General features: G+C 40.1%; 1 protein-coding gene across 2 annotated transcripts; it reads left to right on the top strand.

Annotated features, from left to right (window-relative positions):
• Positions 1 to 23,389, top strand: LOC143036597 (uncharacterized). 2 transcript variants are annotated; one of them, XM_076204164.1, is made up of 14 exons: positions 1 to 123; positions 2,489 to 5,243; positions 6,198 to 7,483; positions 10,802 to 10,984; positions 13,186 to 13,349; positions 13,835 to 13,972; positions 14,375 to 14,600; positions 15,295 to 15,417; positions 16,678 to 16,815; positions 17,354 to 17,473; positions 19,512 to 19,667; positions 20,394 to 20,519; positions 21,771 to 21,872; positions 22,979 to 23,389. In XM_076204164.1, exons 1-14 carry the CDS (start codon positions 58 to 60, stop codon positions 23,105 to 23,107), a joined length of 5,712 nt encoding a protein of 1,903 aa, XP_076060279.1. In that variant the 5' UTR covers positions 1 to 57; the 3' UTR covers positions 23,108 to 23,389. The 2 variants fall into 2 exon arrangements, with proteins under 2 accessions (XP_076060279.1, XP_076060280.1); XM_076204165.1 differs by lacking the exon at positions 10,802 to 10,984.
• The last annotated feature ends 1,820 nt before the right edge of the window (positions 23,390 to 25,209 follow it).

The following is a 25,209-nucleotide window of genomic DNA, read 5'->3' as shown; positions in this document are numbered from 1 at the left end:
CTTTCTCAGGAACAAGGCGCCCTTTTGGAGTAATACTGACGATGCCTTGGCGTAGCGATGGAATCAGTGCGCCCCTACTACGAGTATCCGCCATCGCATGCGGCTATAGTGTCTGTCCCACGGGTAAGTGGTGTCTGGCAACATCAGAATAGTGTTGTCAGAACGAAATTAAAGAAACTCCTGGAATTGCTTTGCCAGCACAGTTAGATGTAGATATAACACTACACGTAGAACAAGCTGTAGTTGAAGAACTGGAAGTAGTGGATATAACTAGAACACAATGAATTGATTGTAATAGTTGTAGATACTGTAGAAGACTTGAAATTTTACCTCCTGCACCCTGCCCTCACACTAATGCAACGACCTTTCTTCTGGTTTCTCTGCAAAGTGTATAATGCACTTTTCAAACCTGATGCCTGTAAAGTACATAGGCTTGATTGAACGCCCTCTCGCAAATTAAGGGAAAGTTTTGTACAATTAGCCTGTGTTCTTGCCTCACTGTCTCGCCTCTGAGTAGAGAAATGCACCTTTCTTTTATCTTGGAAACATGACTTGGGCCAGCTTATAGTTGTGAAGGATGGATAGTAGAATCCTCCTGACTGTTGGTGACATTATCCTTACTCTACTGCTTTTGGAAGCTTCCGAACATGTTTAAGATTTTCTTCAAATCTATCATCTGCAAACCCATCTCCAACCCTCAGATCACTGGTATGGATTTCTCTCTACCGGATCTGACAGGTTGCTTCTTTTCCGTTGTTCTAATTTTGGGTATTCCTCTCCAGTGGACTTCTAGGGGATCTTTCGTTGCTGCTCTCGACATTTACAAAACATCCAACAGCGTGTAACATTAACAGTTGCTTCTCAAAATTCTCTCTATGGTTTCACCTCACTGTGCCAATTCACCCCAAGCCTTCTGGTATGTAGAAGTCGACCAAGAAGTCTATCAAAGTGACTAAAGCTCTAGTATAAACATATGTTGCTTCATGCTTGTTGGGTTCTTTATTATTTAGTTCTTTTGTCATTAGAAGATGGTAATAATGCTTGGAAAAGTAATTCATAGGGGTGACGGAAACTCAGGACGGGTATTTGCACCATTGTAGCAACAGCATTTACAATTGTTTCTTACCTCGTTCTTAGTGCACCAAGGTCAATGGACAAAACAAGGAGACAAGATCGACGTGTAACTATTTCCTTGCCTCATTTGCCACTGTGGGAGAAAATAAGTGAACCATTATGTATTTTTCTCATAAAAAATTATTTTCCCTCTTGGAGAAAGGTAAAGAGGTAGTGTACATTCTTCTTGTCTTCAGAAGCGTCATACAACCTTAGGACATCGGGTGAAGGATACTCTGAGGCACGCTGACCCTATTAGTATGAAAATTGCCATACATATCAAATTTATAATACATACAGACTAAGACTTTAAGTATATATATATATATATATATATATATATATATATATATATACATATATATTATTTTTTTTTTCTGGTAACCACAAAAGAATTCGGAAAGAAACAGTAATTCACAAGCGCTTTCGTGTTATTCCCCTGAAGATGTGAATAACACGAAAGCGCTTGGGAATTACTATTTCTTTCCGATTTCCTTTGTTGTTACCAGCAAAAAAAAAAAAAAATGGATCACGTGTTTTTTAGTGATCAATCTGCATACACACAGATATTCACATCTACATTTGCTTGTTCATGTATTCACTTGCTTATTCATCTATTCACTCATTTACTAGTACAGTGGGAAACCCTTGCTTAAGCTAGAAAATAAACTCATGTAATGCTTTCACAGTCATACGAGTTCACACGAACGTGTGCGAAAACGGGGAACCTCTAAATTTAAAGCGTCACTCCCACCGTGGTGAGCGCACACACGAACGTATCGATTTCACAGTCATCGCTTTGTTCGTTTGCACGCTTACGAAGGGGCTAGTGTTCCTGTCATCTCTTATATAATCAAATGAATCCTAATGACTGTGAAAGCAGATCCCACCTCGGGTGACCAGATTTCTCAAGCGGGAAGATGCTAGACAAGAGTAAAAATTATGCTAGATTTTTTTTCCTCTTAATACGCTCGGTTTCTGTTATACTTTTTGATTAATATAGTATTTCTATTGAAAATATGCTAAATCTAACATAATTATGCTAAATTTGATCACCCTGATACCACTACTTAATGTATAAATGTTCATCGTTGGACCTCAGGGTCGCATATGATCTCACAGGGAATCATGACGTTGCTTATCAGATTTATAAACGTGAACACAAATTTTCTAAATCCCTTGAACACGGTAATATACTTTATAGATTTAGTTCTGGTTTTCGCCAGACGATTTTGTTGAGCTGAGGGTGTTTGAATAGATGCCTCAGCTGAATAGAATCGTCCGTTGGTAGTCAGAACTCAAATGTGTAAAATGTGCCACTTGGTTGAAAAGGTCTTGTGCTGAACCTCTCGCTGATTCTTTTCTTACTTCACAGGACTACGGGAGCGTGACTCCTGCTAAAGCCCGGCGTTCTTGGGGAGACATTCTCAAGTTCGGTATGAAGAGCAAAAAGGACCGTGATCTCTCTCCAGTGACGTCTGTGAGTCCTCAGCCGACGGCCTTCGCCCCAGCAGGGCGCTCTCACCTGACGGAGTACCGGGAGAAGTATGGCGCCCTCAACTCCTCCCATGTGGGGGTTGGCGTCGCAGCACAGGGTTCCTACCGCGCTTCGTCGTTCTCTACGTCGTCCTCGACCTCCTACAACGGGCGAGGAACGGTCTCCGCAACTTCGGGGGCCACTATGGCCTCCACCGTCAGGTATACGGACTGGTTCGGGTCCGTCACGGCGAGGAGGCCGCCCATTCGTCCCCCTCTGCCCTCCTTCAACGCAGCTCCCCTCCCTGTCCCTACGGCCTACGTCCCTGTCCACGAGAAACCCAAGCTTGCCGGAACGGTGAGCAAAGGCTCAAGCCCTTGGGATCACTACGTCACCCTTGAGAACCCCAACTACGAAGCCCCGCAGTACGTCCCCGTACAGCTGTACACAAACGTTTGCATGTGTCCCGAGAGCCTCCAGCAGACGCGAAGTCGCAAGAAGAAGAAGTGTAAGAACTGTGGCCGTAAGCCAGCGACCACGAGGAACACCACGGGAAACAAGGCGAAGATGAGACCCGGGCTAGCTCCTGGGCTTTACCAACCCCCTCCTGTTACCCCGGTCCCTCCTCCTCAGTCTGCAGTGCCCCTGAACCCCTACGGATCTTCCTGGGGGTGGCAGATCATGGAGGAGCACATCTACGAGCAGTTCGAGTATAAAACCGCGAGACATCGGTCTAAAAGCAGATCCCCGACCAGAGTCATCAACGAGGAAGACGATTCCCCGCCTCCGACGCCAGAAACAGTGCGAAGTGTTCGAAGCATTCGCAGTGTCCGGAGTAATGGCAGTACCATCACGCTTACGAACAAGACCGCAGAGCCTCTTCGCCCTGCGCCCCCTCCACCTGTCCTTTCCCTCCCACCTCCACAAAAATCCACGAGTACTTTCACGGGGAAAGACACAAGCGAGCGCTCTTCTACTCCCTCTAAACGGCCACCAGCAATCACCCAATCATCACACAGCGCCCCGACGACACCGGTCGACACGGTTCCTTCATCTAGGATTATCATCAACACCAAGGGCGACAACACCTCACAATTAAGTTCAGGAAAGAAATTGACTCATCGACATTCGGCAAACATCGAACATCTCCTCAGGGACGAGACAAACAAGCGGCGGTCTATCCTCGACGAGGACGTGTCGGCCTATGAGCTCATTTCTCGTTATGTCAAGGAACCAGAAGACAGAGATGGACTCACTCAGGTTAGACTTCCGAGCCAGGCCAACGGCAAGACCAGGTTAACGGTCGACAACTCCAACAAGTGCATCATAACGGTCAACGGCGACGCGAGCTCAAGTTCGAACTCCTCTTCCTCCAGTGCTCTCCCCCAGAGCACCAGCAACAGTAGTGGTCTCGATAACAAGACTACGGACAATGGGCATGTGGACGAAACGGACGATGATGTCAGTTCCCTCCACGACTCGGCCGATCTTCGCACAGTCAGAATCGCCGGACAGAGAATGTTGGTCCGGCATTCGGGCCAGAACACAAAGGAATCTGAAGGTCGAAGTGGGTTTTCCAGTGACGAAGAAGAGAGTGACTACCCACCGTCCACTGCCAGAGACTCTGACACAGACGATACGCTGCCCGAAGACGAAGAAGAAGACTTCCCTTTCGATGACGATGAAGACAGGAACTCCAAGAATGAGATTCAACGTAAAGAACACCTGCAGAATGGTTCACTAAATGAACAGACCCAGCAAGAAGTTGACAGATTACTTCAGGAACAGCAACAGAGCTATAGTCCAAGTCTTGGCTCCTCGATGGACAGATGGTCACGGAGGAATTGCCCGACTAGGGAGACGATCTATGAAGAGGAGGAAGAGCATGAGAACGAAAGGCCAGTCAACCAAGACGAAGATGACGAGGATAAGGACACCAACTCTATCAGTTCTTCGTCCACCTGTCCCTCATCACGACGAGAAAACTTCCAACCAACATTGTCCCCACTCCTGAAGGTGAAATCGATCCTGAAGAAGCCTGGGTCACTCGACACAAGCTCGGAAACCGACTCTGACTTCTACTTGCCAACCTTCCCCGAGTACAAACAGAACCAGAGGAAGAAGAAGCAGGTCAGCTTCCTTGCCTCCCACGACGTGACGGTTTTAGACGACGAAGGGGAGAATAGGGGCTACTCTCGAGGTCCAAAGAGGAACAGGGACCGACGCAAGAACAATCACAACCTGTTTCTGGACCTACAAGACATCTACTCCCGGAGCAACCAGAATGTGACCTTCCGGTCGCAGCACAAAACTGACGATTGTGAAGATCGCACACGTTCTATTAACAACATGAACAACGATACTGACGGCAATCTCGACAATAACAGTTCTGTGAGATTCTCCATGGAGAACATCAATATCACTAACAATAATGATAATAGATACAGTAACAACAATTGTGATAAAAGTTCCTATGATCAGTGCTACGGTTCAGAAGATCCAAGACTCGATAACCAGCCGAGTCCTGACTATGATGACGCTGTGTTGGATGACGATGACCCGACCCTCGAGAATGACTTGTCTCGACCTAACGACAACGGAGTCATCAGTGACATCAGTGGCCCCGGGACAAGGGAATCTGAAGACAACACAGGTAAGACTGAGGTTTGTTTACTACGCTAGTCCTCGGACCATTTGGTAATTCATAGCCACTTTTGAAATGTTTCGCCATGCGGTTTACCAATATGTGTGTATTTTCCTTGTGACTATCTAGCTTCCCCTTACATAACTTTAAAATGTACGCTGCAAAGCTGCGTAGGTTGTATGAGTAAACACCATTTGATTCAAATGATAGTTGGACCAAGTTGTGAACGATAAATGCTCGATTCTCGTATATCCCATCAGGACCCCGAAGAAGAGGAGGATTATCACCATTAGGGGCTCTAAGCACCAACGAGATCATGGGGTTTCCATAGATTTGTAATTTGAAATAAAATTATAAACCTCCTCAGATTAATATTCATATATGTGCATGTTCTTCTTTTATAATTGGTCCCTATTTTTATGAGCCCTGGTTCAACTGCATACAATTGCATCATGGTTCATTATAAAGCTGGCACAGATAAAAAAAATATGGGGTCACTCTTCCCTTGAAAATTTAAGCAGATGCTTATTTTGTTTGATTATTAATTCAGGCCAACCTGAAAGGCAGGGTTCCCAGGAAATTTGATTTATTTTTCAAATTCTGCTACATGTATACATGAGAACAATTTAGATTTTGTTTGCAGTTTAGTCATTAGGATGGCAGAATCCATGCAAAAAATATTAAAACTATCAACACCTGTCATCTCTGCCCGAAGTTACATTTTGGTTTTAAGAAGGAAATGGGCAAGAACTGGTTTACCAGTAGAGTGGTTAACGAAAGAAATAGACTTAGTGATCATTTAGGGAGCGTTGAAACAATTAGTTGTTTTAAGAGAATATGAGATAAATTTATGGATAGGGATGACAGGTGGTAAGGGACATAGTGTAGGTCTTATGGTCTCTTGTAGTCTCTTCCATTCTTACGTTCATTTGCTGCCAGCTTATCTGCCATTGTGTTTTACAGAGACTTTGGGAGACCTCCGGGGAAGCGCAGCTAGCCTCCGCCGCAGTCTGAGCGAACTACAGACCAACGGATCGAGTAGCCCAGTCTTCAACGACACCTTGCGCCAACGCCTCGGCAACACCCCTTCCCGCCCTCCCTTACCCTCCACGAACTCCCCCCACTCCACTTCGAGCACGACCACTTCACCATCCAATATTACTTCGATGTCAACGCCTCCGGTTGGGAGCGCGTCTCTGTCATCGGGTTCACAGGCACGACAGCAATCCAATCGGAACAGAACGCTGAGTCCCACTCGGCCCAATGTTCCTCCACCTCCTCCTCCTGTCACCAAGACGAACAGTTCGTCGTCACCCTCTGTCATGCCACCACAGGCACCGCCGTTCTCAAGACCTTTACCCACACTTCCCCTTTCCCCACCACCCGAGGCGTCCCCGCCACCACTTTCACCCCCATCGCCACCACCACCACCATCACCCCCTCCTCCACTTCCAACGTCCCCACCACCACCTTTGGAGGAGTCCGGTCAGATGGTTTCTTCGTTCTGGCAGACACAGGACTCTTTGCCTTCCCCTCTTGGCTTCAGTAGTTTCAAAGGTGAAGGCGTAGTGTCAACCGCGTCACCACCAACAACGCCCACGGTTCCGCAGGATCACACCAAGTGGGGTCTGGACCGTCTCCAGGGAGCTCTTCCTTTGTCCCCAGTGAACCCGTTCTTCAACGAAAATGAAGAACAAAGAACAGCCACCATCCGGACTTCGGCAGCTCGGGTCTCGAACATGTCCAAACATGTTTCTGCTGGACAACTTCAGTCTTCCAGTCGAGGCTCTCGGTTAGAGAACGGATCTTCGTTGAGCGCGCCCGTCGCCCCACAACGTCGTAACCGCAATCGATCACTAAGTCCAGAAGCCCCTATCGTCCAAAACGACAACTATAGAGCGCAAGACATGTCCATTTACCAACCGAAGTCTCCCGTCAACAACAGAAAAAGAAACGGCCAGGAAACTTCCGATAAGAAAAGACCTTCGATTCTTGGTCTCATCGGTGAGGAGAACCCATACGAGCAGATTGGTGAGCACATCTATGAGGAACTCGTCTCCCAGCCTTCAAACACGAACCATCACGATGGGAGACACAAGTCGCCATCCCCGGGGAAGTCGATGTTTGAGGGCGCCTCCAAGAACGAAATCTTGGAGTATCTTCAGGACGCCAGACTTCGGGTGGCCCTTGATCCGGACCAGGAGCAGGAGGACGACGAGGAAGAGGAAGAGGATGACATTGCGGAGCAGGTATAAATTGTACACAATTATGTTGTACATTGAATATAAAATTGTGTAGTTCCACCACACCTGTGCACCTCTCTACATGGCGTTCCTAAAGTCTGGACACACAGCCGTTTCCTCAGGTGTCTCGTATCTTGGATTTTCATTGAGTACACCTTCTCCTTTAGCAAACCCCAGAAAGAGAAGTGAATGGGGGGCTAAGACATAGTAAACGAGGAGACAACGAAAAGACCATTCCATATGATAGCATCAGTTGGTTATGAATAGTGATATTTCCTGTGTGTCCAGACTTTAGGAACACCTTGTACAACTAAACAAGTTCACATAGGATTCTAATCTGTATGTCTGTATTTCTTATTCTTCTATCACCCTGGGCATGATGAGGGTAACCAATGCCAGGGATTTCCTTTGGTGTATGTGTGTGTGTGTGTGTGTGTGTGTGTGTGTGTGTGTGTGTGTGTGTGTGTGTGTGTGTGTGTGTGTGTATGTGTGTGTGTGTGTGTGTGCGTGTATGCATATCCTTCAAATTCATTTTCTTTCCTTTTTTCATCCCCTTGTTTCCCTTCCGCCCCATTTTAAGAGTCCCTATATATTATGGTTACTTCTTTCATAGTTCTAAATACAGCAATCATAACTCTCCCGTCCTTTTAATGAAAGCAGGTCCCTTTTCCCTAATCTTTCCTCGTCTGATCTATCTGCCAGGCAGAAGACCATTTTGGTTATTTTTCTCACTATTTTATGTTTCTTTTTTGTGTTATGACTACACCGTTGTTACATACTATTCTGGAGCGAATCAGATTTTTGATGACTTTTCTTTTCCACAATTTCATCGTCCACATATCAAAATGTCAATCTTATGTTCGTCAAAAGCTTGTTGGTTTATCCTTCAATTTTGTTAGACTATTTCTTGGGTGGCAAGTTGTCTATTGCTAATACTCTTTACTCCTTTTCCTCTGTCATCTTTAGATTAAGTAGTTTCTCATTCCTGTACTATTGCATTTTCCTTGTTGAGATTCATTTTCCACTCCTGGCTCTGACTACAAATGTTGTCTAGATCTACCCACAGCAATTTTCAATATTCTACATCTCCTTCTTCATGGTCTAAGTGTCGTTAGCAAAAAATATGTTATTACGACCATTGGCTCTATCTACCATATATGTACATCAGAAAAAAAAGTCGGGTTCCAATTCTGTACCATGAGGGACTCCACTACCTACTCCCCGCTACTCTATAACCTTGTCCCATACAAGTGATCTCAATAAATATAATCGGTCTCTCTGTAAATCTTTCGTCTACTCTAGGAAGCTTGCTTTGAGTCATCCTTTATGTTTCAATTTCTACACTAATCTTTTGTGAAGTAACTTTTCATCACTCCTCCCATTTTCTCTCCTTTCTCCGTTCACTGCAAATTATAATTTCCGTTACTTTTTTTTAACATCCACCTTTCCGTTCAGCTTGCTCTCAACAAAGTACAATAGTTTTTTCTCATTTAAGTAATCGTTGATCTTTAACCTGTCTTATGTGATTCTTTTTATATTAGTGGATGTCACTTTCAAATTCTGCATTCTATTTTTGTTCTTACTTTTGCCAGTTTCTCAATTTCAGATTTATCACTTTCAGTAGAATTCGGTCTTCTATTCCTTTATTTCATTTATTATTATAATTTTGGAGGGAATTTGCTGACCATTTTTTGTTTTACCATTTCTTCCTTTATTACATTCTTCCTTACTCAGACATTTTGAAAATCATCATTGTTTATTTTCATGCCTTATTGTTTGTCTCATTCCTCATGCATTGTGTGTGTATGTGTGTGTGTGTGTGTGTTTGTCTTGCGTGTGCATGTGGGGTATTCGGGCAGATATTGAAAGAACTATTGTTATATATGTGCACACACATACACATCTTTTGTATTTATATCTTTGAATTGCAGATGAATTTATTTTATATTCTATTCTAATACATCGAAATATGCACATTAGACTTGTACATACATACCCTATTTTCCCTATAATGACAAACTTAAGGATCCATTTTTTCGTAAGTACTTTCGAAGACTGTAGTGCATAATCCCACATACACTTGCCGTTGCATGTCATAATTTTTTTGTACTTAGTTCACTAGACCTAAATAGAAAGTGCTAGCTGCACATTTTCTAGTAATTCTTATAGTGCTTTTTAGATATAGATAACCTTTATCGTTATCAGCTTGCCACGTCATTTTGAAAACAATTAATAGATGCCATTATCTTTGTTGATCGCTTGGCATCTTGTGCAGTCTTCAAGCACCAGTTATGTAGTTTCTGTAGCTGGTATAAACATACTCCATACTTAACTTGTTTCCATTATAAAGCATGATGTAAATAGTTAGAACTGCTGTAAATAGTTTAGATTAATGTAAATAGTAAATTTGTGCGTGAAAAGCGTAACCATGCTATTTAGTGCAACATTGTGAATTACGTCCTTGCGGTCACCAGAAACAAATATGACAGCAAAATAAAATCGTTATTATGCTCGTTGTCATTTCTCCGTGTTTGCAAATCAAAGTAGTTGTTAAACAGGACATGATTAGGTAAGTAATGTTAGATATATTATCGTATAGATGTTTACAATAACATGAGCTACAAGTAACAATGGCGTACATTCCAAACAATTTTACTAAAATCAACAGGACCGTCGTGACGTCATGACGCGTGAGTATTTATACCCAATAGTGACGTCATTCTGGAACATTCTCGACGGCGTCTCGTAATCACAAAAACATTCTTTCAAGTAATGGAACATTAAAAAATCGTTAACTACGTAAAAGCAAAACAACAATCAACATTTGTAATTGACAATATGCGTCTCTGATAACTTTTTAATTGTAAATGTTTACAATAAGATTACCGATTTTTGTAGCTTGCTGAAGATTATATGAATGTACACATTCGAACCCCGTTACCTGGTATACTATCAGGTAATTGTTATTTAAATTTATTTGGGTAATTTTTTAGGATTCTAAGAATACACTGCTAGAACGAGCACTGGCATACGATCATTCGTGATTGTGATTACCAAGAAGTAAAGAGAGTACCAGAGGCTAATGCTATGATTAATCAATTCAACTCCGTTTCCGTGATACTGTCCAGCCTCCATGATCAGATTTCACAACGCAAATGAACATCCCCAAACACGTCACCCTTTCCCCTTTACGCCTTGGAAACCATCAAACACACTAACGTCACCCTATCTTTTGCACCCGAAGACATCAAAGTGTACCCCATCAGCAGCAGAACATCTCACTTGACCCTGTAGATCCTATAGCTACTCCCTCCTCCCCCAAAGGCCTTGTCACCCCTCGACCCTGCGGAGGATCTTGTAGACGATGAAGGGGATGACCAGGTGGGACTGGAGCCCCCCGAGGATAATTTCACCGTCCTGGCCCTCAGGAATAGAGGTCCTCGTTCTTCCAACATGAGCTCGAACTCTGATTCTTCGGAAAGTAGTGCGCTACTTCGATCAGACAAGGTAAAGAAATCGGCACGGGGGACGCAAGGCAACCGCAGACCTCTTCATTTCTTCACCTCTTGGGAACTTTATCTACTTTGGCCTTGAGCTTCCTTCAAGCTGAACAAAATAGCCCGGCCTCGAAAAAAATGCCAGTTTACTTACATGTACGCACACTCACGTGTAAACAACACACATGCACACACACGTATACACACACATCGGACATATATGAGCTCTGAGCTCTCATTCGGGAGGGTAATATCTGCCGATCACAAGTCCAATATGTGATGCAAGACCATGGGATTCAAGACCATAGTGAATCATACATATATGTACACGCACTCGCATGTACATGTATACACAAATACTAACAAATGCATTATAGATAAATTCATAAGAATACACACACACACACATACAAATATATATATACATATATATATGTATATATATATATATATATATATGTGTGTGTGTGTGTATATATGCTGCGTATGTATGTATACGTGTGCTTGTGTGCATACAACGTGAACATGTATAATAACCAATATCACCTTTTTTAATTTGTGTTCACGAAATTGTGGGTAACTATTTGGGCACCATAATATCTTCCTCGCCTTTTTGTTTTATTTTTTAGACAAATTTCACTCGTCACTTGTCTTCAAAACGGCGACACAATAAACCAGACGATTTTATTCAGTTGAGGGACGAGGAACTGGAGACCATCTTTATTCACCCTTTCGCCACAGGAATACAGTACATCTTAAGTTCTGGCTAGCATGAGACAGATTTTCACGTCATTTTTTTTTTTTTTTTTTTTTTTGCATGTTCTTATTTCCCATAATTTCCCGTAACTCGCCCTTATGTTATTTGTATTATGTATTTGCATGTGCAATCTTTGCCACCTATTCTTTTCCAAACCTATTCTTCTTCTTTTTATTCAGTCGTAGAGTGCATTTGAGACTTCTATTAAGAGCAGACCAATCGTTTGACGCACATCGGACGCCTTTATATAGTCAGTTCTATCAAATTAACGAAACTTACCAATTCGAAAATCCCCTGGTAGGGCAAAACTATATATATATATATATATATATATATATATATATATATATATATATATATATATATATATATATATATATATATATATATATTTTTTTTTTTTTTGGGGGGGGGGGTAGGTTGCCTCTCCGCTGGTTACCAAGAACTAACGCAACAAGCCCGCAGCGGGTCTCAGGATTCGAACTCACGACCACTTGCTCATGAGTTCAAGATGGTACCTACTGAGCAACACGAAGCCCAATTCTAGCTACTACCGAAATATTTTTATTCAGTTGAAGAAGAGTTAAGGTGTCAGGGGTGTTTTTCTTTTTAATTGAAGAATTTTAAAACGTGATTCTCCGCCATTTTAAGGCGTTTTTGCGGACTCTTTCTGTCTGCCTCTCTCTCTCTCTCTCTCTCTCTTTCTCTCTCTATTGACATGTGTACTTGCGATTTAGATTCTAGGCATTTAGTGGAAGAAAGAGAAAATGAACGACCTCAGGTAAGTGGAAGAAGACGAAGAAGAAAAAAAGAAGAAAAGAAGAAGAAGAAGAAGAAGAAAAGAAGAAGAAGAAGAAAAGAAGAAGAAGAAGAAGAAGAAGAAAATAAAAATGGTGGAGAGGCAGTTCCATGTCCCTTACCACCTGTCACCCCCATCCTTAAAGTTATTTCATCTTTTCTTAAAACAACCAAAAGTTTCAGCCCTCACTACATGGTTGCTAGGTCTATTCCATTAGTTAACCATTCTGTTGGTAAATCAAGTCTTGCCTATTTTCTTCTTAAATCTCAATTTTTCCAATTTAAATCCATTACTACGAGTCCTGCCCTGCTGTCTTAATATGATGGCCTTGCCTACATCCCCCTTGTTAAACCCCTTGACCCATTTGAATACCTCTTTAGATTACCCCCACACTCTTCGTCTTTCCAGAGAGTGTAAGTTAAAGTGCCTAAGCCTATCTTCGCACGGTAAATGCCTAGCCCTTGTATCATGTTGTTCGTTCTCCTCTGTACTGATTCCAGTGAATTACTGTCCACTCTATAGGACGGAAACCAAAACTGTACCGTACCGAGATGACAGATGGTAATGGACGCGAAATTGCCTAGTGCAGGCCTTATGGCCTCTTCCAGTCTCTCCCATCCCTTTGTTCTTATGAAGGCGTCACGATATGTTTCAGGAGCGTCTGGTGACGGCTGAAGTTGAGCGCACAGATTCGGGCGTTGGATCCGAGACGAGCAAACCTTCACTGGGCCTTCGTCGGGTGACTCGGACGAGCACCAGGGAGGGCGACCATGTCTGTGACGACTGTGATGTGCACGTCGATGCCACCGTTACCAGCAGGTAAGGTCAAGGTGGAAGTTCTGAGGATAAGATGGATTGGTTCTTTCTTTGTTGGGCATCAGGAAGAATTATGATCCTCAGTCGCAGTCGTTAAAAGATAATGATGATAGTGATGATAGTAATAAAATTAATAATAATGATAATAATAATAACAATAATAATAATAATAATATTATTATTATTATGGTAATATTAATGATAATGATGATAATAAATATCATTATTATGTAATAGTTTGAATAGTTTTTATTATACACTTTGTGTAATTTTGCAATCATTAAATTCTCTGTCGTAGACTTTGGAAGTCATTTTATCGAGTTATTTTAATTGATTTATTCATTTATCATAATTATTATTATCATTATTCTTTTCTATATATATATATATATGTATGTATATATATATATATGTATATATGTATATATATGTATATATATATATATATATATATATATTAGCACTAACATCGATTTTCTCTCTTTCAGTGGCGTGATGTATGCTCCCCTCGTCTGTAGGAGATGTGGAAGGAGAAGACAAGAACGGAAGGAGATCCTGATGGAGATTATCGAGACGGAAGTGAAGTACGGACGGGACCTCAAGGTTATCGTTGAGGAGTTCTTCAAGTAAGTATTGATAACCAGCGCTTCTATTTAGTCCAGCAGAAAAGAGCACCGAGTAACTCTGGTCCATATGTGCGTCACTTGGAGTCCTAGAGAGATTTTATGGAGAGTAAAGGAGAAGTAATAGAAGTTGTAAATAGTAAATAGTAGATCAGCATTCTTTTTAGTGTAGAGATAAATCATAATCGTAAAATATTGTTTGGCAACTCTGATCCATAGGGGTGTAATAAAAGCTCCCATAGTGTATTGTTTACATAGGATTATTCGGTGAATACCCCATATAGGAAAGTATGGACTTTTTGTAACTTATACATATTTGAATACTGATGATTGTACAAAATGTATGCACATATAATTATACTTTGTGTATGTGTGCAATGCTTTGTACAACTTTTTTTTTATTAGGCCTATGGAGGTGGCAGGGCTCCTTACTCGGGACCAGCTGCGAAGTATATTTCTCAACGTCGAGGAGCTGGTTGAACACAACCGTCAATTCACCCTTCAACTGCGAGACGCTCTCGAGATCGCCCTGGATCAAGGAGATGAAGACTTACTGACGGTGAACATCGCCAAGCTCTTCCTGCAGGCAGTTCCCATGCTACATGCCTTCGAGAACTATTGTGTCAGACAGGTAACGTTGAGTGAAATGCATGTTCTTCTGTGTTATCCACAGAAGCACACTTTGAGTGTGTCAGTACTCTTATGTGCATTTTGTGGACATGTTTGTAGCTACTTGTGCACTAGGTAGGGCAATGAAAGAATCAGTCAATCAATCAGTTGCCCCTGGTCTCTCTTACAGAAGACCCACAACCATCAGCAGTGAAAGGACATAAAGTTATCTTATCACTTATGTGTGAACACTTAGTATATGTTGCAAACACACATATGCTGTCTCGGTTATCCTGTATTACAACTTTGTTTATTTTGTTCTAACACCAGGTGATTTTATTATTATTACTCTTTCCTATATCCATCTCTGTTGTCTATGTTTCTGTTCACTTCTCTAATAGTTTTTTTTCATACCATAGCTTAACTTCTTAACACCTTTGATGTGATGGCATACTTTAAATTCTTCTTTGGCTTATTCCAGTTTTATTCAGCTGAGAGGGAGACCTGAGCCAATGTGGGGTCTCAGGACCCTGCTTTGGCCACAGCCTGTCCTCCAGCTACTTAAAATCGCCTGGTATTAGATAGAGAAACTCTTAAAGAGTACATTACCACAACAAAAGGGGTTTAATCACTGCAAAATTTTGGTCTTATGATTATTTTATTCTGTACAGGTGTTTTCATTTTTGAATCACTGAATTATCTTTGGTGTTCTCCAGGGTGAGGCCTCGCTACTTCTTCAGGGCCTTGAAAAAGAAAGAGAGCTGCTGCGGATCTTCTTGAAAGTCTCCCAGATGGAAAATACTCTCTTGCGCCGTATGAATCTCCACTCTTTCCTCATGGTGGGTAGTGCTGTATATAATACATAATGTATACTGATAATGATTGTTGTCTTGGGTTTTATTGATTAGTAATGGGCAGCTTTACAGCAGCTGTCAACAGTTCTTAGTCCATCCCATAGGTCTCTCTGAGAAGAAATAATAGACTGTTATTTGTGTTGTATTAGTGTGGAACTGTTTCTGTGTCCCTGGCTTATACAGTATGAGTAGGAAAAGGAGAGAATTTGTTGGTTGTCAGCTCTCCTTATGGGAAAAGTGGAGGAAATAAATCATTGTTTGTGCTAGTGATCACTGGAGGCAACTGTAGTGTGATCAGTAAGTATACTTGCCTGGCAGTTGGGAGATCCGGGGTTTGACTCACAGTTGGTGCCAACTTTGCAGTGTTCCCTATCCAACAGTGTTGATCAAGAGACTGAAGGTTCCAGTTCAGAAAATGGTTGTCAGCTACTCGTGGTTTTACCTCCAGATAGAGGTTGAACTTGAGACAACAATTATTATGGTTATTATTATTATCATTATTATTGTTATTATCATTATTATTGTTATTATTATCATTATTGTTTGAACAATCATACTTTGAAAAAAAAAATCATAGCCAAGTACCACTGACCAGGGCTGAATTTACATGTTGCGGGGCCCTGGGCCCTGCAAGTATGGAGGGCCTTGTCAAGTTCACCCCTCATTAAAATATCGTCCCAGTTTTCATGGAACATGCTGTCAGCCACCTTGGAGTTTGTTTACAATCACAGTGCAGCTCAGTGCTTCATCAGTCAGTTGATTACTTGTTTTATCATGATACACCAAGTGTTCATACTATTGTAATGGAGTTGGCACGGGACCCCTAAATGTGTGAGGCCCTATTTACCCTGCCCTAAATCCGGCCATGCCACTGGCAGTCCATCACTCACCCTGCTTGCTGTGTCCCTACCATTCTTATTTACCCACACCTTTCAACAAGTAAGATGCTTTGAAGAACAGGCAATAATTGTATCTATGATGATGGCTTCCATTCTGAAGGGGCCTCAATTAATCAAGACTATTCATTTGAGTTGCATAGATTTACCTTTCTTTAGCTGTGATGGAATTCATAAAAGACATAAATGTGTTTAATGTGTCAGATTTCAACTAATGTACTTGCACATGTCCATTGTATTTCCATCTTAATAAGCCAGACTCAAATAATATATAATGATATTTTGTGTCTATGTCTTAAGCATTGCATTCTTTATATCACATAGTAAATATTCTTTGTATAATGAACAGGTTCCAGTACAGCGTGTGACCAAATACCCATTGTTGTTGGCACGTCTGTACAAAACCACACCACCTACACATCCTAGCCGTGAAGACTGCAGGAGAGCAAAGGATAAGATTGAGGTTCATCTTCAACACATGAATAATGTAAGTAATCCACTCTGTATAACTGAGTGGCTTACACACAATAAACAAGAACACTCTGCCTTCAGTAATGCCTTACATATTATGCATTCCTAGTATCTTGTCCATTAATGGAAAGTCCCCTTCAACACACAAATAATGGTGGTTATCCAATCCAAACTCTTGACTTTCAAATAGTAAACTAGTATGTTCTGCATCCACATGACTGTAGATAATTCTTCCTCAAGAAACCTCTCATGTATCTTAACATCCATCAATGATATTCAGAAAAGCATTCAGAAAAACTACTACCTTTTGCACATCCCCAGTATTTTTCTGATGTTCACTACTGTCTTTCCAATTCTGTTATCAAATTTTCTCCATTAAAGGCAATAATCATTATTGCTATTACTCCCTTATCTTTGTCCTCCATCTTAATCAGAGTAAATTTGTCTATACCAGTATTCAGCATGAATCACGAGTATCTAAATAAATGATGTTTATCTTCTTCATTTCTGTATTGTTGAACAAATCTCATTCATAAGTTGCTGTTTACTTGCAGGAAACAAAGGAGATTAGCCCAACGAAGTTATGGCGACGGATTTCGATGAGTGTGGGAAGCAGTACACCCTTGCGCCGTGTGCCACCTACCGACCACACAACTAATCTTAAGCTCCGCAAGGTCTGCACTTGAAAGTTCTTTTGTTTAATGTTTAAACAATATTTTGAGTCTGAATGTTTGTGTAGAATTCAGTTCAGTTGCCATGAGTTTATACTGCTACTGTGAATGGGGATGAAAAGGGTAGTCAGCAGATGGTGAAGAGGTGGGGATAAACCAGCTCAGGTTGTGAGATCCTGTTATTGAAGAGCTGCATATATATATATATATATATATATATATATATATATATATATATATATACACATATATATATATATATATATATATATATATATATATATATATATACACATATACAGACGCTCCTCTACTTACGTTCATTCGTTTTACGTTTTTTCGATTTTACGTTTGAACTGACTGTAGAAAAAATGGTAAAAAAAAATTGAGTGATTTTTTTAGTTTAGCGCGCTCTCCGTAGTTCAAACGATACTTATGCATGACGCTGCGTCCATTGTTTACATGGCACAAACGACAGACTAAACGTGCCTTGGCTCCTCCTCCACCATCTCAATTTATGTTGCTTGAATTTAATTGATTTGAAATTAATGTTACAGTAAACTCGCGCTTATCCGAACGCGTTTTAACCGAATAATCGCATTAACCGTACATTTTCTCAATACGGGAGCCATCGCTTCAACCGAACGTATTTGGATCTCAACCGAATATTCAAACACCCCGCCGCCTCTTCCGCCACCCCCGCGAGCTTCACTAAGTGCTCACACGGTGGCAGTACACTCCATGTTTACACCCGATCGTCTGTTTATACTCTATAGAATATGTTTATGAACTATTATAAGCATTTCCATGTGTATGTTAAGTTTACAGGTACGAATATTGCAGCCGACATTACCGCATAAAACTCCACGGGAACGAAACATACAAAGTAGGATTAACCGAACATTTCGGTTAATCGGACATTTCTAATCCCCCTTGGAGTTCGGATAAGTGGAAGTTTACTGTATTTTACAATGTTATGTGTATAATTAATGATTTAGGGGTGTTTTATAAGATACGGTAATAGAATTTACGGATGTATAGTACAGTATGAACGGTCATACATTACTAGAATGTGCATTAACAACTTATGTTCATTTTCAACTTACGTTCGGCCGTTCGGAACGTAACTAAAACGTAAGTTGAGGAGCGTCTGTATATATATATATATATATATATTGCTTTTGACTTGGCCAGTATGGCAGGAGTCAGGATGGCACTTCATCTAAGAGATGCTTAGGTGGAAAAGTGACTAAATGGGATTTATTTGTTTATGTCGTGAATATGCTATTTATGTCATATACAAAGTACAGTAAATACTTGATAGTAAATATAATTGCATCACTTCTGTTTTATTTGTTTGATTGACAGTACATAAATGATTTGTGATGTCAAAATAAATATTGGGTGGGGACAAAGCCTTTATTAGTATGACGCTTCGCTTGTTACAGCTTTTTCCAAGTACATAGTTGAAATACACATGACTGAGATTAAACAAGAGGAATGGAGGGAATGGGGCGAAGGAGGGAGGAAGAGAGGAAGGGAGATAGGGAGGGGAGGGGGGTTACTGAATACTAGGAAAGGTTAAGGAGAAGGTGTACCAAATTTCTGGGAACAGGAAAGGTTATAGATAAGATGGAACAATTGGCTGGGTGAAGGACATTAGCTCACAACTGAGGAACAAAATGAAAAAGAATAGGTTTCTCAATTGTGAGCTAATGTCTTTCACCCAGCCAATTGTTCCATCTTATCCTTAACCTTTCCTGTTCCCAGGCATTTGGTCCACCTTCTCATTAGTTGACAAACTTAACTATCATCACAACACAGGGGAGACTGCAGATACAGCCCTATATCTGTAGCCTTATATTTGATGCCCAACTTCTCACTCCGTAATATGTCTGGATTAGACACTGAATGATTTTATCCTTCCTGTAAGAAAACGTGTCTTATGCATTGGCAGATATGGTGCTTAATTCATTTCCTAATCCTGAGTGGATATAGAAAACCAATACTGCATTATCAACTAATTATACTCTTTTGACAGGTGGCCCTTGAAGTTCTTGAATGGTCCTCAGAGGATGTGCAGTTCTCTCGTGAAGGGCGACTGTTGTGCCTAACTCCAGACTCCAACAACTGGACACGTCGGGGGCGGTCCATCAAGATGATACCTGTTCATGTTGTACTAGTCACCCTGGGCAAGGTGAGAGGTTATGGTATTTCTTTAATCCTTCCACAACAGTGACAGACTTTTTAAGGACCATTGCAACTAAGGAGAAGTTATGTGCTACTAGTCTCATGGCATCAGGTGTGGGGGGTCATATGATTGGTTTATGTGGAGGGTTTAACAATGGGTACCTACATGGTGTGGTCCAACAAAATGGGTGCAAAAGAGAATCATCTCCCTAATTTTCATTTTAGTATTCTATCAAAATTTACATAAAGAGAACTGACACCCAGAGAATGTTATCTTCCTCCTCACCTTCCTGCCTGTCAGTGATGTGAAAACAGCCACATGCTAATAAAACAGAGATAACAGTGCTGTTTTCTCATAAGCTTTGGCAATGGAAAACAAGAGGGATGTCAACCACTTGTAAGAAAGATTTTTTTTTTTTTTTTTTGAAATCTAATATTTTGTTTGGTGACAATATTGCACTGAAGGGGTGTAGTCATGGAAGTGGTAAAGGAAAAATGTAAGGAGGATAGTAGAAAGAAGAGGTAGTAGAAGTTAAAAGTGATCATCATTATTGTTTAAGAGGAGAGTCTCTAATCATAGAAAAAGTTTGTGACTTTGATCAGTAGGGATGCCACTAAAGTTTCTAAAACACTGACTGCATAGAATTAAATTTGTGAGATTATTGGTTTGTCCATATCTGCAAATTTTTACTATTTCTCTTGTTTTATGTATGACCTACTTTGGACCCAACAGCCCCGACAGTCTCTAGAGGAATGTGTAGCTGAGGACGGTCTTGTAACACCACGTGATTTGGGTCTTCGTGAAGCTGCTCTTCTTGTATTTAAGGACACCAAAGTTTCCAAGTCAGCTCTCATCAGGGTAAGTTGGAAAGCAGAATTCTTTGCCAACTAATATATATTTAGGCAGAGAGAGGGAAAGAGATTGAGAGTGGTGTGGGTTTAAAGGTGGATAAGTGTTTGTAGATCAAGCTCTTGCATTAAGATAGATATACAAGAAAATTATAGCAAAGGGTAAGGATGTCTTTTGAATTTACATGGATTTAGAAAAGACTGTTGATAGGGAGATGTTAAGGAATGTGTTGCTAATGGACAAGATAAGGGGAAGTCTATTGAGTATGGTAAAAAGTTTTAATATGAGTAGTAGTGCTTGAGTGAGTGTTGGGAATCAAGAAGGTAAATGGTTTGAGGTGAAGGTAGGGAAGCGCCAGGGTTGTGTAATGTCACCAGGGTTCTGTAATGTAGCCATGGTTGTTCAATGTGAACATGGATGGGATGGTGAGGGAGGTAAATGTGAGAGTGCTCACCAGGGGTTTTGAAGTTGGCAAGTAAGTGCTTGGTTGTTGCTTGCACAAGACTGCACTTGTGCTTGAGTCTGATGATAAACCAAGGCATTTGGCAGTGGCGTTTTGGAGGATGAGTGAGAGGAGGAATATAAAGTGTGGACAAAAGTAAGATGATGAGATTACTAGGAGTGATAACAATGGTGCTGTGTTGGGGGTGAGCTCAAAGGGTGAGAGGTTGGATAAAGTGGAAAGGTCACATGGCAATGAATGCAATAGTGAAAGTAGAGGTGAATTTTTAGAGTAAAGGAAGCAAGTAAATGTCTGGTGAGGAAATAAAAAGTGTCACTTAGGAAGAATGCAAAGAGATGGTCCTTTGAGGGAGTGATTGTGCCCATGGAGCACATGGTACATTGTACATGATATGGAACACAAGATACTGAAAAGAACGACGAATAGATTATACTTGTAGATGGGTGTGGAATTATTATGCATATGTGGCCTTCTGTCAAGAGGAATTGGTCACAGCCAGACTGGCACTGTCCTATATTTACCAGAAAAATAAGTACAAGGCAGCATGATTCTGTCTCTCAAGGTGCAAGCGATTCCTGTCACTGTGTAGCAGTTTGTTTTATCCCGCATTACTGGGTAAAAAAAAAAAAAAAAAAAAAAAAAATCTTGTAGCAAACATCATTCTGTCATTTTTTAATAACTTATGCAAGATCATTGTGTTGCCAGAGGTGGTGGTAAGAAAATAGTCCCTTTCTATCTACCTTTTCATTTTTTCTTTCTTTCACATGTATTCCAACAAAGTTGTTATCTATTTGCAGGACCCTTTTATGCTGAGCAAATGTGTCTTAGCTTGGGAGGTGGAAGGGGAAGAATGCTTCGAGATTGCTGAGCTCTCAGGAAAGGATACCTTTATTTTCAAGGTTGGTGTAGAAACATTGTTCATGTTAGTAATAATCAGAAGAAAATTGGACATTATTAGTTAGGTTTCATGGGAAAAGTCGCAGATATCTGGGGTCGCAAATGGTGGAGGTTCACTGTACTGTATTTTATGTCATATAAGATGCATCCTCCATTTCAGCAAAGAATATTTAAGAACATTAAGATGCATCCTCCATTTCAGTAAAGAATATTTTAGAACATTTCATTTAGACAAAACATAGCAGAAGAGTTGAGTACACATGGAGAACAGTCGATCAGTAGTTATCTCACGTTATTTAACTTTGATGATTACAATAATTACATTTAGCTATAGAAGCAGGAAATGGCAAGTATTAGAAGGCTGTGCCACACCAATAGGTGCTACTGAGACTATGAATAAATTATCATTTATGTTAGCATTATTCATCATCATTACAATTCCATGGTTCATCTAAAGATAAAGGATGTTTCCTTATCAAATATAACAAGATAACTGTAGCAGAATATGACATGAATAGAAAATATTATGTACAAAATTTTAGAAATGGTGACTGGTAAACGGCTGGTCAATAATCATTGTAAGATATCTAGTTTTAACATTATAATAATTTTGTTTTTAGTCTTAGATGTGTGACCTTGGTATCCCATACTGTAGTTTTTAACAAGTCATTTTGACCCCATAAGAAACAAATAATAAATTCATACTATACAATATGAAGTGGACCCATGGTTACATATGTAGTGATAATAATTAAGATTAATAATATTGATAATGTTAATAGTAATGATGATGATGATAATAATGATAACAGTAATAATGATAATAACAATTAAAATAATTTTGATAACGATAAAGCAACAGTAACAATAACAATGATATGTTAAATCAGGTTACTAAAGGCTGCTTGGCAATCCGTAAGCCTATGGGAAGTTGAATCTTTACATATGAGACACAGGACGATTTTTGACCCTTTTTATTGGACAAAAGTCGTGTCTTACATGCCGTAATATATGGTAAATCTTGCAATGAAGCTTTATTAATGATAGTAGAGTATTTCTTGGCCCATGAACTGTATGAAAATAATTGTTCATATTTCATGCCCTCCAGAGCAACGATACAGCATGGACGGAAGGTTGGTTCCGTCACCTTCAGTTCATTGCCCTTGCTGTTGGTTCCTGGAAACGTCGCCGTCCAGCTTTAGCAAATATTATGATTAATGGCATGCAGCGTTCATAGAAGCAGCTGTACTGCCAACACCATCCTCTGCAAATTGGTTGCTTTCCACATGGCAGGAAGCTGAACCTATCAACCATCCTCATCGCGGACCAAGAAGTTTTCTGCTGGTGTGCTCTTCCATAGAATTTCAAAATTCACATAGTATTTTCTAATAAAAACTGCACAATTGTTCTTCCAAAGCTGAATTGTAACTCGTGTTCAGTGTGCACAAAGTGTCAAAATGCTAATAAAATCAAATTGTAGCAGTGAAATGTGAGCTGTAATATATATATATATTTTTTTTATCTTTTTGAAAGTTGGACAATGTGATTACTGCAGCTATTTTTAGGTAAATGGAATTCCTTGATCCTAAAAAGCCCTGGAACTCCTTTAAAAGAAATGCGCATTACCAACAACTCTTTTATAAAGAAAAAAACATATATTTTGCATTACATCTCTTGCAACTTTGCTGTTTTGGGAAATGCTAATTCAAACCCAGATACTACTTGTTCTCTCTGTCTTTACTAAATATTTTTTTATAGTCAGGCCAATCTTTATAACCAGCTAGCATAACTAGACTGTCCTCTGTCTTAACAATTTAGCCAAACCTAGTTTGTACAGCTTAGTTTTCATTTATGGCAATCTCTTAAAAGAATCACACATAATTAACATGCTCTCTCACTTTCAACTTGCTTCTCTTCTGCTGCTGCTGCTGTCAACAAGGAGTTATTCCTGTTCCTATAATCTGAGTCAAAATAAACCAATGATTTATTGTAATGATTTTATATCATAAAAGTTCATTTTATTGTTTTTAGATCCTGTTTAATTTTTAACTAGACAGCCAGGTGCATTTTTATTCCCTTTTCACAAGGCTGGTCTAAGAACATAGATAGCATTTTGTGTTTCGAAGGACTGAGGTGGTCTTGTGCCAAATTTGATGGAAGCCTGTAGTGCCTTCTCAGGAGGTATTTCAATTGGCACCTCTGGATCCCTTCTATCTTTGACAGTGTCTGTCATACATACCATTACAGGGAAACATATCCTTTCATGAAACACAAGATAGAAAATTGGATGGACATAAAAGGCATACACTGACCAGGTGTTCATTATCCAACACCAAAGGCATTCAGAACAAGAGTATGTGGCATTCAGATGTCATCCATGAAATGTTATTGAAGCTACTGCAAATGTAACTGATAGCAACTTAGCAAATGTCATTTCAATTCTAATGATAGCAAAATTGTATTCATAGCTTAGGAAGGTATGCTTAAAAAAAATTGTACACATACACTATAAGGACAGAAATGCATACATTGTTTGTCTGTAAGATGTGTCATATACTGTAGATATAATCTGTATATATACTGTATATGTATATATATATTCAGTTAAAAAAACAGTTGAGCTCAAAGTGCAAAAAGATTATATTTCCTCAACATTCACTTTTTTCTTGGGAGGCTTCATCCTTGAATATTACCCAGAAGGTAACAGAAATAACCAATACTGATGTGTATTGTAAGTTGCAATCCCAGTTGACCTAGAATTTTGTGTTGCACTCATATTGGAGACAGCACCTGGCTCTCCCTAAAAACATTATTCTTCACAGTTGTGAAAAAAAAAGTTAAAATGTTTGCATACGCTTCCACCTTAACACTTCCAAAGAGTCACAAAATAGAAGCTCAAAGAATTAACTAGATGTTATCTATATACTGGATTGTAGGAGAGTGTGATGCAAAATATGTAGTCTAGCTGGGATAATGAACTGCAGCACATCTCCAAGAGTAAAAAAGGAGTGAGGTAACACTTCTCACTACAGTTGAATATCTCATAGCAAAGGTCAACCACTCGAAGTTAGTGTCACATATGGAGGTTTATGCAAGTGACATTTTTTTTAAAAGCAGAAAATGCAGACAAGGCAAATATTAAATGGAGTACAGAATCTTTCAAAAGCAAGGTACATGAGGAAAAACAAAATTAACTGATGCATACAAATAAATTAAGAATATCAGTCTTAGCTTACCTGTGACCATTATAAAAAATCCCAGTATATCTCATTCTGCTCCTACCCGTCTTTAGAAATTAAAGCCAGTGAACTGGGATTCTGGTATGAGTGCACAGCGTTT

Source organism: Oratosquilla oratoria, chromosome 20 (assembly GCF_046742065.1).
Source record: "Oratosquilla oratoria isolate Oo_2021 chromosome 20, ASM4674206v1, whole genome shotgun sequence".
Classification (NCBI taxonomy): Eukaryota; Metazoa; Arthropoda; class Malacostraca; order Stomatopoda; family Squillidae; genus Oratosquilla; species Oratosquilla oratoria.
Note: the sequence above shows the minus strand (reverse complement) of the source record. Positions and strands in the feature narration are given on the sequence as shown.